The sequence below is a fragment of the Solea solea genome, chromosome 7, assembly GCF_958295425.1.
Source record: "Solea solea chromosome 7, fSolSol10.1, whole genome shotgun sequence".
Taxonomy (NCBI): domain Eukaryota; kingdom Metazoa; phylum Chordata; class Actinopteri; order Pleuronectiformes; family Soleidae; genus Solea; species Solea solea.
Window position 1 is genome coordinate 21,935,948 of NC_081140.1, and position 16,599 is coordinate 21,952,546.

The 16,599-nt window shown below is 41.1% G+C and overlaps 1 protein-coding gene across 4 annotated transcripts in view; it reads left to right on the plus strand.

The window, feature by feature from the left end:
* The window catches only part of ryr1b (ryanodine receptor 1b (skeletal)), a 68,818-nt gene that overhangs the window by 13,053 nt on the left and 39,166 nt on the right, over positions 1–16,599 (plus strand). For all 4 annotated transcript variants that reach the window (XM_058634117.1, XM_058634118.1, XM_058634121.1 and 1 more), the window contains exons 2-31: positions 2,726–2,845; positions 2,947–3,048; positions 6,417–6,491; positions 6,598–6,676; positions 6,975–7,087; positions 7,161–7,260; positions 7,796–7,892; positions 7,993–8,067; positions 8,365–8,521; positions 8,640–8,804; positions 9,389–9,510; positions 9,696–9,882; positions 10,023–10,158; positions 10,256–10,351; positions 10,671–10,789; positions 10,974–11,107; positions 11,205–11,446; positions 11,540–11,732; positions 12,099–12,315; positions 12,406–12,510; positions 12,875–12,978; positions 13,089–13,172; positions 13,262–13,421; positions 13,540–13,687; positions 13,777–13,982; positions 14,312–14,486; positions 14,609–14,817; positions 14,912–15,258; positions 15,745–15,877; positions 16,042–16,202. In XM_058634117.1, the coding sequence (XP_058490100.1) occupies positions 2,726–2,845; positions 2,947–3,048; positions 6,417–6,491; positions 6,598–6,676; positions 6,975–7,087; positions 7,161–7,260; positions 7,796–7,892; positions 7,993–8,067; positions 8,365–8,521; positions 8,640–8,804; positions 9,389–9,510; positions 9,696–9,882; positions 10,023–10,158; positions 10,256–10,351; positions 10,671–10,789; positions 10,974–11,107; positions 11,205–11,446; positions 11,540–11,732; positions 12,099–12,315; positions 12,406–12,510; positions 12,875–12,978; positions 13,089–13,172; positions 13,262–13,421; positions 13,540–13,687; positions 13,777–13,982; positions 14,312–14,486; positions 14,609–14,817; positions 14,912–15,258; positions 15,745–15,877; positions 16,042–16,202 (4,361 nt within the window). The remainder of the gene's footprint in view (positions 1–2,725; positions 2,846–2,946; positions 3,049–6,416; positions 6,492–6,597; positions 6,677–6,974; positions 7,088–7,160; positions 7,261–7,795; positions 7,893–7,992; positions 8,068–8,364; positions 8,522–8,639; positions 8,805–9,388; positions 9,511–9,695; positions 9,883–10,022; positions 10,159–10,255; positions 10,352–10,670; positions 10,790–10,973; positions 11,108–11,204; positions 11,447–11,539; positions 11,733–12,098; positions 12,316–12,405; positions 12,511–12,874; positions 12,979–13,088; positions 13,173–13,261; positions 13,422–13,539; positions 13,688–13,776; positions 13,983–14,311; positions 14,487–14,608; positions 14,818–14,911; positions 15,259–15,744; positions 15,878–16,041; positions 16,203–16,599) is intronic.

Sequence of the window (16,599 nt, forward strand, 5' to 3'; positions counted from 1 at the left end):
ATCTGCGTCATTACCTCGTTTATGAAACCCTAAAGTTTCAGAACAAACAGTTCAGCCACTGCTGAGAAAATAGGGTTTTATTGTTTTCCTGGGCTCTGCAAAGTAGATCGGCACTTCTGTATGTTGATGTTGTCATCAGTATACCTCACCACTCCTCTCACCACCGTAGTGCCTCCTGGTGCGGGCACTAGTCCGGTCACATCCGGTTGCGTACATTCAACCGCAGAAGAACTACTCTTGTTGTAGCTGCTGAGATGCAGAGCATCCACCGTGCCAGAGGGAGAGCTGTGTATCTGAGAGCTGGCCTACCAATTACGTCACTTCCAGGTACCTGGCCAATCACAGGAAAGTGGGAAAGCTCTCGTTGGCTGGCCAATTACAACACAGTCCAGAATAAGGGCCTTTCTGCATGTTCTCACTGTGTGTGCGTGGGTTTTCCTCCCACAGTCTAAAAACTTGGAGATTTGGGGATTAGGTGAATTGGACACTCTAAATTGACCTTAGGTGTGAATGTCAGAGTGAATGGTTGTTTACCTCTATATGTGACCCTGTGATGGACTGGCGACCTGTCCAGGGTGAACTCTGCTATATGTCCTATGTCAGCTGAGATTGACACCCTCATGTGGAGGATAAAGCAATAGAAGATGGATGGATGTTTAATGAGATATGAGACTTGAGCCTATAATATTTACCTCTGGCAGTTAGGGATGGTAGAGGTAGTGTATGAGTCTGCTTTTTATTTCTGTTGAAATATATGGTCAGGACTGCTGTATATTACTTGGGCATATATTGTCCACGGTTGTCATCTGACCGCACATCTTGTCTCGCAACAGTGAGTCACTCAGGTACTTCACTCTGCTTTTGGATATCCACTAGCTCAGTGTGAGTCTGTATGCACTGTCCTCAAACATGGCCACTTTAGCTTTGCCCATTTCACCATAGCCTTTCTTTCCGTGACCTTTTGACTGCTCTGCTCTGGTGCCAGGATTTAGAGCTGTTTTAATCTAAAATCAGCCACCAAAAACAGAGAGCTGTCTGGTCATAGTAAGTACTAATATCGGTCTCAAGCTCAGCTTAGATGCACTGTAAGTTCAACATAATGATTTTGTACAAGAGAAGTTGTTTTACGTGATTGAGAACTTGATTTCTATGTAGAGATGGCTCTGAAGGTCACTTATTTTTTGTAGAAAACAATATTTTTATGATCTTCAGTGAGTTTTATAAACACTTGAGTCTGTGTATTGAGTGGGATTTGCTCTGCAGTCTGCAGTGGCAAAGAGAGGACACATTGCTCTACTTTCTGGAGCGTAAAGCGGTGACTATGAGGACAGGACAGAGGAGACATTTCTAGGCTGAGGAGAGATAGATGATAGCCCAGCCAAAGGAAGAGAGGGCACTCTTGATCCAAGGAAACAGTAGAGGGCTCTGGGTTTAAGAGAGTAGCTGTATGAGGACACTGATATGCATCGCTTTCCATTTTACCACTATGTGCCATAAACATAGACATGTAAACTCCCATGCTGACTGTTTATTTCTATTTTCCGAGCCCTAACACGTCTGTGGTACAGACCAGGGCCAAACAGTGAGTGGGTTTATAACATGACGACATAGTCATTGATTATTTGTGAGATGAGACTGGAGAAAAGTCACAACTCTGTCCTGACGTATTAAGAGGAATATCAGGCAGGTTAAGCCATGGGTTCACTTGCATAATGACTGAGTGGAATGAGCAGCTGAGAATGCTGAGTGTCAGGTGTGGGTTTCACAGGGGAGGGGGTGTTTATTGCTGCATTTACACTGGTCTCTGAAGGATCCAGGGATTGATGAGGAACAACAAATGACTGTCTATTAGCATTCTGCTTGAGTAATAGAGATTTTGTTTGTCTGTTTACAATACTACATCAGTGGTTTTGCCAGCTTTGATTACCGCTGCTTGTTTTATCCATCAGTACTCACGGTTCTACTGTAAGTTACACACAGGACCACCGTTTACCACAGAATGAATACAATCTATGACATCAGTGCAGGCATGTGTGCATGCAAACGCAGTTTGAGTCCCAGTGACACGTAGACAGACTCCTTATGAACTGTGGTGGGACAAATTAGAATATAATGTGCTGCTGCTGTCTCAATAATTAATGTAAAACACTCACAGGACTGTGATGTAAATGAATGCAAACTTGATGGTGACTATGAGAGTGAGTTTTCTAAATGACGCCCATACATTATGGATATTAATTAAAGATGACCACACAGTAAGAACAATTCAAAACAGTACAGTACTTTGAAAACAGTACATCTATCATCATCTCTAGCTTGGTTGTTAACCAAACACGGTTAACATAAATAACCATTTTAGTCTCTCAATATAGGCCTGTAATAATGAATTGATTACAAAGTGATTACTTAAATAAGACTTTGATATTAAATTCATTGGTTTGAATGTTTCTTGAATTAAATAAAAACAAGTTCTATGATTTCAGTTTCTTAAATGTGAATGTATTAATTTTTGTGAATATATTTGCCTTTATCTACAAAAAAGGGTGTTACTTTGAGGTTTGGAAACTCAGTTAATGGTTCATCAAAATAATTGTTAGTTGCAGCCCTAACTGAAAAGCATAGAATATGAAATAGGCAGACAAGCAGAACATAAATCTGAACTGAGCTTGAAATAATGTGCAAGGGAATAAATGTGTTTCTAACACTTTGCTTTTCTGTTGTACAGGATGACCAGGTTGTTCTGCAGTGCACTGCCTCCGTCCTGAAGGAGCAGATTAAGTTATGTCTTTCCTGCGAGGGCTTCGGGAACCGCCTCTGCTTCCTGGAAACCACATCCAACGCTCAGGTAAAATGCGTGTGCCCTTTGTTCCTTTTGAATGTTGTTTGTGTTTGTGTTTATCTTTAGTAACTTTGATTTATGTTTATGCTGTATGCATATGTCTGTAGAATGTGCCCCCAGATCTGGCCATATGTACCTTGATTCTGGAGCAGTCCCTGTCGGTTCGTGCTCTGCAGGAGATGCTGGCCAACACGGTGGAGATGACTGAGGTAGGAGTTAAAAACAGAGAAAAAGGGAAGAGATGGAAGACAATCATTTGCTTTTTCCCGATATGAGAATGGGCACTTATTGTTACATTCTACTTTACTGTTCCAATCACCTTCACAGGTCAGTGTTCTCAATTTCAGCTGGGATTACTGCTTTAGATTTGAGACATTTAATCTGATTTCATTGAGGTGTAGAGTTTTCTTTTTATACCCTTCGTTCTGAGGAATCCTCTACAGAATCACCTGGTGTTTTAAAACATCAGATTTCTTACCTGACTTCTCTTGGTTGAGCTACTTCTTTACCTATACTGTATGTATCACAGACTCTGACTTTAAACACTAACAAGAAACTGTGAGTTTTTCCTACTGCTTGAGATGCTTCATGATGGTTCAGTCCATGTGAATACTGATTTACTGATCCACTTTTTTACCCTCCCGATTATGAATTTGGATCTGCCAATACCAATCCTGAGACTGGAGCTCTACTCTTCTTGATTGATATCTGATGAGTGATCTTTTTGATGCAGATATTGGATTAGTCCCGACTCTAATGAGCACCATAGGTGGACTATTTCTTCCCCTTTGCTTTATTTTTTTATTATATTTTTTATTCATTTCCTATCTGACACTCCCTCCCCTTCCCTTCTTGCTCACATCCAAGCAGACAGTCGATTTGGACAAATGGGTATGTCTGTTACCACATGTTATTTGCTGTAACTTGTGTCAAACCAAACTGGCAGCTGTCCTCGTTCCTGTCCTGTTGTTCTCTTGTCGTCCTATCGAAGTTACTAGTGCTGTATTGTTCACATGTTTTGATTCATGTGTTTGTTAAGTTCAGTATAAGATGTTATTTGTCTCCAAAAATCTTTACTATTACTGCTAGAGGAAGATAAACAAAGCTATGAGAGCATTTTATTGGTTTCAGTAATATGACAGTTCAAAAGACAAAGTCATACTTGTATCTATTGTGATTAATTTGGCTCCTCTAAATGATCAGACCACTGAATCATTCATCTACATTTCATGCAAAACGATCACCAGCACATTTGACCTCATGCCCTGATAATAATATTTTACCCTGTTAGCTTGATGTTGTTGTTTTTTCAACACAGTTTGTCTTTATTCTTTGATGATGGCAAGAAATGTTCTGTTCCACCTTCGGTACCGAATGTGGTTGATATAGACATGAAAATCCACAGGGAGGGTTTTATATCTTTCTGATTCATATGTAGCCACCGAGCACCCCAGACTTATGATATTACTCCTGCTGAAACCACTGCAATGCTTTGCAGCTTCTCATTTTTGCATCAACACCAAAAACCATTCAGAAAGAGAGGCATCTTAGGTGAACCCATTTTAGCATATTTATCAGTTTACCAACCTGCGAGAAACAGAGACAGAGAGAATGTGAGTTGTGGAGTTTATAGGCTTAATCTGGATTAGGTGAACCAATTTGGTAATGAATTTGAATTTAACAGACATTAATTTATATTTAAAAATTACGCACTGCATCTTAAATGCTTTATTTTTATTGCAAAGCATTGTGATGTAGTTTTTGCATTTTTTTTAAAGAAGGCGCTCTAGTTGCAGAATTTCAGCAGCCACATTATTTTAGATATTTCGGGCAGTTCTGGGGGCACCCTTGAGTTGAAAGATTTGGATGAGCCAGGCCTTTGTATGGTGAGTCGAGGGATGAGAATAGCATGGAATGCAGCCCAGCAGAGAGTACCCCCCCCATATCTGTCAGAGTTGGATGGGGGGAACCAGATACCCCTGGAGCTCTGTATAGGCCTGACTTCCTCTCAGAGCCCAGACTCACACACACATTCATACAACTGATTTTGTGGGGACCTGTAATTGACATAATTCCCACAAGCTTAACCATGACAACTAAATGCTTAACCCCAACTCTCCACCTAATCCTAATCCAAATTGAAAACCACAAACCTAGCCATAAAATCAAGTCTTACAGCACAAAACTTGTGTACAGACCCCGCAAATATATAGCAAGCACAGACACGGGTTCGTGCAGCTTCTTACACCAACACTGCATTGACTTCAATACATTTGGACAGCCTAAATATAACAATATCCCTAACCTGTTCAATGCTAACCCTAACCTTAACCTAACCACAATTAAAACCATAGCCCTAAACTTAATCAGTTCCTTAGAAATTAGGTTCTGCCTCATTAGGATCAGGTCTCCATGAGGACTGCTGGTCCTGACAAGGTCAGAGTTTATGCCGGAAATGTCCTAAAGAGGTTACAAATACAAGTACAAGTACACACACATACAAAATGCTCTGACCACCTGTCCTAACCAAAGCAAATGCTGGAAAGGCCTGTCTGTAGACCCACCACTTAACATACCTGCCCCTGACTCATCCCAGTGGATTATGGGTACTTAACCCTACATTACAGCTCAGTGTTATCGTCCTGTTGGCTCAACTTAATGGATGTTTAGGTTCATCCATCTACAATTGCCACAATAATTGTGTTTTCTTTTTGCATCCTGGCTCGATGTTGAGAAAAGGTAGGATGGCTTCATTTATCCACCTTTGTGTGAAATTGTAATCTGTGGTGACTGGAGTCAAGGATTTTATTCATTCATGTTTTTTTGTCATCATGTAAATACATCATTGCCATGTATTTACAGAAAATAATTTGATATATTATATTAATACACTTGAACAAGGGCCTTTCTGCATGGAGTTTGCATGTTCTCCCCGTGTGTGCGTGGGTTCTCTCCGGGTACTCCGGCTTCCTCCCACAGTCCAAAAACATGCAATGTGGGGATAGGTAAATTGGACACTCCAAATTGACCATAGGAGTGAGTGTGAGAGTGAATGGTTGTTTGTCTCTATCTGTGTGTGGCCCTGCGATGGACTGGCGAACTGTCCAGGGTGTACCCCGCCTATCGCCCGATGTAGCTGAGATTGGCACAGCACCCCCCGCGACCCTCTGGCAGAGGATAAAGCGGTAGATGATGACTGACTGACTGACTGATATTAATACACTTATATTAAGGGTTACAACATCTCTTAATCACTTTAATATTTATGTGGTTCTTTTTTATGATGTTTGCTTAAATATTGTTGTCTAAAACATCAGCGTTCAGTGTTGTTATGATTATAAGACAAGACAAGATGGTCCTCAGCAGTTGTCTGTGACAGTCTGTTGTCATTTTCAGTCTGTTGTCTGTTTCATTTTCATTTTAATTTACTGACAGTTATGATCTCCTCATAATCTTGACCTTCACAAAAACATCCTTGTTTTCCACTTTTTTAAATCAAGATTTATTTGAAGACAACGATAGGTTATATGTTGGACTGGTCCGTTAAATACTTTATCTTTATCTTCTCCTTCTTTAGTCGTCCCAAGGTGGAGGTCATCGTACCTTACTGTATGGACATGCCATCCTTCTAAGACACCACCACTCAGGCATGGTAAGACTGACTGTTACTATTTTACTGTTTACTGTAGATAAAAGCTAACATTTTAATGGCATCTGAACATTCCTGGTCACGTCCTGAATAAAAACTTTCTCTTCAGTACCTGAGCTGTTTGACGACATCTCGCTCACTCACGGACAAGCTGGCCTTCGACGTGGGCTTACAAGAAGACTCCATTGGTAAAACCTTTAAGATTATTTTAATATGTTATACTGTGCATTCTCTGGTAGTACTGTGAAGCCGTTTTCAGACATCGACTTCAGTCATTCACATAACACAGGGAGAGATTTTGTATTTCAGATGCATTTGCAACAGCAGAATGTCTGATGAGGGGGTGGGGCCTGGCTTGGAAATTTTACACACTAGTTGTTACACCACTGACATTTGTGTTCCCCTCTGACGATTTCAGGAAAAGCAGCTTTCAATTGTTTGGCTCATCTTTCACTTTGACCTAGAAATACATCCTTCTAATTGCAGGTGAGGCATGTTGGTGGACGATTCATCCAGCCTCTAAGCAAAGGTCAGAAGGTGAAAAGGTCAGGGTGGGTGACGACCTCATCCTTGTTAGCGTGTCCTCTGAGAGATACCTGGTAAGTCTCAATCCACTCCTCTGGTAAACAAATTTTGATTTCATTTAAACCGATGTTTTTCTCCTTACCTCAGCATCTGTCATATGCCAGTGGAGACCTGATGGTGGATGCCTCCTTCATGCAGACTCTGTGGAACATGAACCCCATCAGTTCAGGGTGTGAACTAGCTGAAGGTACAAACCTGCTTTACCTACTTGCTTTGCAGCTACTAGAGCTGTGCAACCATGGAAACACACAGTCATTTGTTTGACTCATTTTATAGTCGTGTTTTAAAGCTATAGAACTTATGCTGCCCCCTGGAGGAATTCTGAATATTACCAAAACACTCTCTCTAAATAACATAATGCCTAGGTGATCTCACACTACCCCTACCTTTACGCTACACAGTAGCTCAAAGTTTTTATCCTGTCAAACTTCTTGAAGTTTTTTCTTGGTGTTTTCAACCATACACCAACAGACTAAGCACTCTCTACTGCTCTCCTGGGAAACACAGAGAGAGTTGCTTGGAGCCGATGGGCTTAGTCAGCATTGTGGGAACTCATTTGGCAATGGCTTTAATATAATGGACATTCATTTATAATTTAAAGTTAGACACTGCAGCTTTGAAATACTAACTGTGAACACTTACAAATTTAGAAATATACTTTCAGATTCACACACACAAAATATGCAATGCACACTCACTGTGGTCCGTGGTTCTGTTCTTAGGTTATTTGACCGGAGGTCACGTTTTAAGGCTCTTCCACGGGCACATGGACGAGTGTCTGGCCATCTCTACACCAGAGGAAGGAGAGGAAAAGCGAAGGTGAAATAACAAATCTAAGAATGTATACATTAACATAAAGAAGATATAGAATGTCTTTTCAATCTTTGCATATGTGTGCGTCTGCTTGACTCTGCTACAGGTTGGCTCACTATGAAGGCGGTGCTGTGTGCAGTCAAGCTCGATCCCTGTGGAGGTTGGAACCTCTTAGAATCAGGTGATTGTCCCCGCAAGGGATTAGTGTTATTACTGTATATAAATGTGTAGAAAATGACATTTCTTTGTACAAAAATGCATGGAAACAAACATTTTTTGTAGTTAGGACAGTAGGTAGATACTAGGTAAATAGGTGTGTAGTAAAATTATAGCAACAATCACTGGACAAGTTTTAGAACTGATTTGTATTGTGGTAAAGATCAAAGTCAAAGATTCAAAAACATAGACACAGAAATATTAATATTATTAAATCATAATTATAGTTACTGCATGATTTTTTCCTTCCTCTGGCGTGCAGCTGGAGCGGTAGCCACATGAAATGGGGGCAGTCTTTCCGTATTCGCCATATCACCACAGGCCGGTACCTGTGTCTGGATGAAGAGAAGGGTCTGTTGGTGGTTGACCCAGAGAAGGCCAACACCAAACTGTCTGCTTTCTGCTTTCGTGCATCAAAGGTCGGAATTAACTGTTCAAGTTTCTCTGTACACTTTCCTTTAGGCACTTCTCTCATCTAATGCTTTATGATCTTCTCCTCCTTCTTCTTCTTCTTTCCTCTTGGTTCCACCTGAGCAGGAGAAGGTGGATGTGGCTCAGAAGCGTGATGTTGAGGGCATGGGCATTCCAGAGATAAAGTATGGAGAGTCCATGTGCTTCGTCCAGCATGTGGACAAAGCACTGTGGCTCACATATGCAGCCCTGGATGCCAAAGCTGCTCGCTTGGGAATGATGAAGAGAAAGGTAAAACCAAAAAGAGACTGCCTTTCAGGTCCAGTGTGTAACAATTAGTGACATCTAATGGTGAGTCTGCATAGACAGCAAACGGAGGACTCCTCTGCTCACTTTCAAAGGATGTTTAGTTTGTCTGTTGTGGGCTATTGTAAAAAAATGATGGTCCAGAATGGCAGCCTCCGTAGAGCTGAACTGACTACTGACATAAATATGACAGGCTTATTCTCGGGTAATGAAAAACAGCAATTCATACAGTCAAGTGTACACTTGTATTTATAATTACCATATCATGTCTGCTTATTAAAATGAATTTCAAATGTTAGACACTGGACATCCAAAGAGCTTATGCTGTTAAACAAACATACTTATGGGTAGTGTATTCAATTTCTGTCAACAAACCCTCAAAAATGTTACACACAGGACCTTTAATATAGCAATAAAAGCTGAGTTACTATGGATTATGTTTACAATGGTATTGCTATGCTCTCGTGCAGTCACTTTCATAACCGTCAGTAGACAACAGTTAGCAGGCAATTGATAGACAGAACTGGAGAATATCATCCTTGATTAAATTATGCTGTCTGTGTCTTCAGGTCATTCTGCACCAAGAGGGTCATATGGACGATGCCTTAACTGTGTCCCGCTCACAGACTGAAGAGTCTCAGGCTGCTCGAATGATTTACAGCACTACAGGCCTCTTCAGGCAGTTCATCAAGTATGTATATTTGGAGAGCTGAGAAGAAAATTGCTCTTAGTCACCAGAAGAAAGAGGTTTTAAAACAGACGTGGCATGACTTAAATACCTTCAGTATTGTCACACAAAAGGGTCTGTGACCATGCTTTGATCTAAAACAATGAATAGGGAGAACAAAATGTGTTGGTTTGCTTGTTTTCTTTCAGGGGATTGGACTCTCTGAAAGGGAAGAACAAGTCACCAGGGGGTGTGTCACTCCCTCTGGATGGCGTCGTCCTCTCTCTTCAGGATCTCATCTTTTACTTCCGTCCACCCGAGGAGGAACTAGAGCACGAGGAGAAACAAACCAAGCTCCGCTCCCTGCGCAACCGGCAGAATCTCTTTCAAGAGGAGGTAATCTCCACACCTTTGCTCTTTTATGGACTCCAAATCTTTAAGTCTGAACCATGAGACGTGTGCATGTCTCAGCTCAGTTCTTGTCCTACATACAACTAGAGTTCTGGCATCAACAATAACAGTAATGAAATTCTCAGGGTATGATCACCATCGTACTGGAGTGCATCGACCGCCTGAATGTGTACAACACTGCCGCTCACTTTTCTGAATTTGCCGGGGAGGAAGCTGCAGAGTCCTGGAAGGAGATTGTGAACCTGCTTTATGAGCTGCTGGGTAGAAGACTCACTTTATATTCTCTATGATACAATAAATTAAATTAAAATATTAAATTCAATAATAATACTCCGCTGTCTGTGTCTCCACTTCACAGCTTCTTTAATCAGGGGAAACCGCTCGAATTGTGCTTTGTTCTGTGACAACCTGGACTGGCTGGTTAGCAAGTTGGACCGTCTGGAGGCCTCTTCTGGTATCACATTTGCCTCTTATTCACTTATACATCCACAAGCCACACATTACAGTTGTTTTTTAGTACTGATTAATTGCCATCAAATATGGTATCTGATGCAACTTATGAGATCCTTAGGCACAGATCTGTGTCAGCCTTTAACTAAATTAAAAAACAAACTTGATTTAGTAGAAGAATCTATAATTTAAATACATGTTGTTTTTTTGCTATTTTAATCAAATTATTATGGATTTGTTTCATAATGCTAATACTTAATAGTTTCTCTCATGTGTGCATATATTTGAGTTAATGCTAGTAATTTGTCTATTTGTGCATTCAGGTATTCTGGAGGTGCTTTACTGTGTGCTCATTGAAAGCCCTGAGGTTCTGAACATCATCCAGGAGAACCACATTAAATCAATCATCTCTCTCCTGGACAAACACGGAAGGAACCATAAGGTTTGTAGGAACAGGGTAGAAAACATCATCAACTGGCAGCAAACCAATCTCCTCCATTTAGCAGGTTGACACCATGTCTGCGAAGAAATAGAAAACAAAAAAACACTTGATGGTTTTATAATGTTGTTATACCCACATGTAAAAATAAAAATGATAGTTATGTCTGTGTTGTTCCTGTCTTTAGGTCCTGGATGTCTTGCGCTCTCTTTGTGTGTGTAATGGTGTAGCTGTGAGGTCCAATCAAAACCTCATCACTGAAAACCTGCTTCCAGGTCGTGAGCTCTTGCTGCAGACCAACATTGTCAACTATGTAACCAGGTAAATAAACTGCTGTCATATTGATCATATTGAAGAAGTGCAGGGATCTGGCTTTTGTCTAAGGATCCTATTGACATCTTGTCTCTTTTGTGTTTAGTGTAAGGCCCAACATCTTCCTGGGTACTTGTGAGGGATCCACGCAGTTTAAGAAGTGGTACTATGAGATGATTGTAGACCATGTGGAACCCTTTGTGACAGCACAGGCTACTCACCTGCGTGTGGGCTGGGCTATGACCGAGGGCTACAGCCCTTATCCTGGAGGAGGAGAAGGCTGGGGAGGAAACGGTGTGGGTGACGACCTTTACTCCTATGCATTTGATGGACTGCATCTATGGTCAGGTAAGACAATCTCCATAACTTGTTTACTCTATATTATATACTATGATGCTTTTTGTTTTGTTACATTGTGTTCTTGTTCACTCTGTTGTTCAGGTACTATCCCTCGCCAGGTGGCTTCACCCACTGCTCACGCTTTTGCTGCCGATGACGTTGTCAGCTGCTGTCTGGATCTGAGCGTGCCCAGTATCTCCTTCCGTATCAATGGCCACCCAGTTCAGGGCATGTTTGAGAACTTCAACGTGGACAGCCTCTTCTTCCCTGTCATCAGCTTCTCTGCTGGAGTCAAGTCAGTGTAGAATTAAAACATAGTGTGATTTTGTGTGTTTGCCTAATTTTCACTGGTGTTTGTCATGTTAATTGAATTATTTGACTAATACTTGTGGTTTAATCAAATTTTGCAGCTTGTAAATACGAAAAAGTAAATGTAGTGTAGTGTTGTAAAATATCACGCGTTACGATTCCTTACAGAGTTTATCTGGGTGTTACGGTAAAACTAACAAATGTCAGCAGGGAAGACCCAAACACAGACATTCAACAATTTATCTTCGGTCTGTTAAACATCAAGATGCTGTTGCCATTAAGTGCTTTAGTGATATATATAAGGAACTCACTGTGAAATAGATGAAGACTGATTCTTTTTCTGTTACCCAAGGGCTCGGTTCCTTCTTGGCGGTCGTCATGGAGACTTCAAGTTCATGCCCCCACCGGGTTATGCTCCGTGCTATGAGGCTCTGCTGCCTAGAGAGAGGATGCGCATTGAGCCCATCAAGGAGTACAAGCACGACTATAGTGGTGTGCGCAACCTGTTGGGTCCCATCCTGTCCCTCACCCACACCTCTTTCACCCCCTGCCCCGTGGACACGGTTCAGGTAAAAGTTTAGCAACGTGAAATCAAACTCTGAACATGTCAAAAAGACTTTAGTTTATTTTTTGCTTTCTGGCTTTCTCTTGCTACATAGATTGTACTGCCACCCCACTTGGAGCGTATCCGAGAGAAGCTGGCGGAGAACATTCACGAGCTCTGGGCTGTCACTCGTATTGAGCAGGGCTGGACGTTTGGGACTGTGAGTTTCGAGCGAGCACTGCAGTTCAGTCGCAAGAGTAAAGTTTTACAGCCTTAGATTTAGATGAGCGGGATACTGCTAATAGTATTGGAACAGTTATACCAATTTCAAACTTAAATTTAAAAATACAGGAATGTATTTTCAAAAGTGTCACATTATTTCATAGAATACAGGTTAATCTACATAATTAACATGTAACACAGCAAGAAAGAAGCACAAGTGACATGGTAGAGATTACTTCTGAATTAATTTTTTCCAATCCAAATTTATTTTGTGCATTTTTCCAAACCCATGATACATAAACATGAAGTTATACAAGGATCTGGGCATTACTCGTTTAATTTACTGTCTCCTTCTTCAACAGTTCAGGGATGATAACAAGAAACTCCATCCCTGTCTGGTGGACTTCCAGGGTCTTCCTGAGCCAGAAAAGAACTACAACCTGCAGATGTCTGGGGAGACACTGAAGTAAGTTGTTGATGTGCTTTCTGTTGAGAGAGATCCAATGGTCATTGGAGGAATCGTATTGTCTTTTTTTGGACACGGATGACCGTGTCTGTTTCCTTGTCATCTCATAGGACTCTCTTGGCACTGGGTTGTCATGTTGGTATGGGAGATGAGAAAGCAGAAGAGAATCTAAAGAAGATCAAGCTGCCCAAGACGTATGGCAACACAAATCATTTTGTTATTTCTTCTGCTTTATCTTTTACTTTATCTCTACTTTTTAATCTAAATGTGGTCTCTCTATTAGATATGTGATGACTAATGGATACAAGCCTGCCCCCCTTGACCTCAACCATGTCAAACTGACACCGAATCAGAACCAGCTTGTAGAAAAACTGGCAGAAAATGGACATAATGTTTGGGCAAGGGATCGGGTACGACAAGGATGGACCTACAGTATTGTGCAGGTAACAGTTTTCCAGTCCTTTACCAATCCTTAATAAATCTTATTTTTTACAAGACAAGACAAATGATAAGCTTTTGTTTGTTTTTTCTTCAATTTTTATTTTGTGATATTGTCCTTAGGACATCATAAATAAGCGAAACCCTCGTCTGGTACCTTACAACCTTCTGGATGAGAGAACTAAGAAAACCAACCGAGACAGTGTTAACAACGCTGTCCGCACCCTCATTGGCTATGGCTACAACATTGAACCTCCAGACCAGGAGAGCAGTAAGTCAACTTATTGTCCTATTAGGGATAATGTGTCTAATATCTTCAATGCTCTTAATCGTAACTGTGTGTTCTTTTTTCCCCTGCAGCCGGCCATGGCCTTGAGAACTCCCGCGGGGACAAGGTACGAATCTTCAGGGCAGAGAGGTCCTACGCTATCACCCAAGGGAAGTGGTACTTTGAGTTTGAAGCAGTGTCGACGGGGGAGATGAGAGTGGGCTGGGCACGTCCGAATGTCCGCTCAGACACTGAACTGGGAGCAGATGAACTGGCCTATGTCTTTAATGGCAATAAGGTCAGTGGGCATCTTTAATTTTCATCATTAATGGTGATGAAAATTGTATATGTATGTATATAATAGTATGTATATTGGATTAGTGCAACTCAAGACATTGCATGAGGTACAAGTGGGTTGCCAGATTTTTCAAAATAAGGAAATAAGATCCTACTCATATACCTGGCATTTTAAGGTTAATTATTCACGTACATTGTGAGGGGGGAGGGGGAGGGACAGTCGTAGCTAACCTTGGCTGAAGTTCCCCATTTTAAAGCCATGTTTTAAAGATAATTTATTTGATTTAAATTTGTGTTTTATGCATAATTTATCTATGTAACCCTTTGCAGGCTCAGAGATGGCATATTGGCAATGAACCATTTGGTCGGCAGTGGCAGTCTGGTGATGTTGTGGGTTGTATGATTGACCTCACAGAAATGAACATCATGTTCACACTCAACGGAGAAATGCTGATCAGTGACTCCGGTTCAGAGATGGCTTTCAAAGACATTGAAATTGGAGAAGGTAAGAGTACAAGTTGCAGTAAGGTTTATGTTTCATGGCGTACAGTAAGTGGCGGGACACCGTTAAAGCAGTTTGTTGCAGCAGTTGTGCCTAATTACTTTCCTGTGGTTTTAACCCTTCAGGTTTCATCCCAGTGTGCGCGCTGGGCTTGTCTCAGGTCGGAAGGATTAATCTTGGTCAGAATGTCAGCAGTCTGCGCTACTTTGCCATCTGTGGCCTGCAGGAAGGATTTGAACCTTTTGCCATCAATATGAAGAGAGACATTACAATGTGGTTCAGTAAAAGTTTGCCCCAGTTTGTGCCTGCACCCATTGATCACAGTCATATTGAGGTAACTGATTAGATTGAGTTTTAAAGTTTATTAAAGTGAGGACTTTGAAGCTATTATAGATAATTAATATTGCTGTAAATATATTGTCTCCCAGGTCTCCCGTGTGGATGGTACTGTGGACAGTGCCCCCTGTCTGAAGCTGACCCACAAGACCTTTGGCTCACAGAATGCCAAGACAGATATGATGTTCTTTAGACTCAGCATGCCTGTCCAGTTCCATGAGACATTTAAGATTGAAGCAGGAACCACCCCTCTCACTCGTATGCTCACCATCCCAGAGGAGGAGGTGGTGGTGACTGAGCCTGACTCGGAGTTTGAAGTACTGAAGAAGTCTGCCAGTCGCAAGGAGCAGGAGGAAGAAAAGAAGGAGCAATCTGTACCTAAGGAGCTCTCAGTGGAAAATGAGAAGGACACAATGTCGGAAAAGGGAAAGAAGAAAGGGTAAGCCTGCAGTGGATATACAGTGAAGTGCACTTTATTATGTAAACTCGAGAACTCACTCATACCTCTACCAAGGCTGCTAACATCATCAGTACATTTCTCTACCTTACACAATTAAAAAAATTTTTTTTAATTGTGTAAGCAAAAAAATGCAGCTGAAAACAACCTCTTTGGGTTAAAGAAAAATGTCTTGACCTGAAAAAATGAGAGCCTGTGATCAAACTTGATATTAGATTAAAAATGTGTCCTAAACACCTCAGGTGATCCCTCCAGCAACTCATCACTAGACATTTTTTCTCTTGTTTTCCTTCTCTTTTTTCCATAAAAATTAGTCATTAGTCATTAGTCATTAACGTTATTACCTCATGTCGTTTCTATTCTGATTTAACTCCTGCAGAGACTAAAGTCGGTGAGTACAATGTTGATATTTAATTGTCCATATCACAATTAACTCCACAAATGTATGTTGATTTCTGTGCACATTAGCTTTTTCTCCAAGGCAAAGAAGGTTGCCATGACACCCCTTGCGCCTCCCCCACCTCCTGCTGTACCACGTTTGCATGAGGACGTGGTCCCTGATGATAGAGACGACCCGGAGATTATCCTTCACACCACCACTGTGAGCTAACATTGTGCTGTGGTTTACATTGTAGCTTCATGTATCAGGCTGGCATTATTTCCTGAATTTAATGGAGCATTCATTTGCATCCAGTAGTGTTGCTTTTAGATGTTTCACATTGATATTTAGTCAAATGTTCTTCCTTATCTTTTCTTTGTTTGCAGTATTACTATTCGGTGAGGATATTTGCTGGGCAGGAGCCGTCTGGTGTATGGATCGGCTGGGTCACCCCTGACTACCACCAGTTTGATCCAACCTTTGACCTCTCCAAAGTGCGCAGTGTCACTGTTACCGTGGGTGATGACAGAGGCAACATACACAACAGGTTTGTCTTTTTATTTACCAGAATGATGCGGACTGCAAGCTGCTGATGTAACGCATTTGTTATACCTTCAATTTTGATTTAAAGTGACATTAATGTGATTTAACCGTTTAATTCATGTGCAGTTGGTGGAGAGAACAGTGGAGTAACGTATTAGAATCTCAGAACGGGAAAATTCTTAAATGACAGAAATGGTTTTAAATAACACTACATCTTAATTGTTTGACCAGTGTATCTCTGACTATCTAGACCACATGAAAAAAACAAGGGGCTAAATCATACTCTTTCCTCCCTGTGGTATTCCCCAAGGCTTGATACTTGTTTTCCCCCATTTATATATTTCTATTATATTTCTATCTTAATTTCCATTTCCATTGATGGTTCCTTATAAAGGTAAATA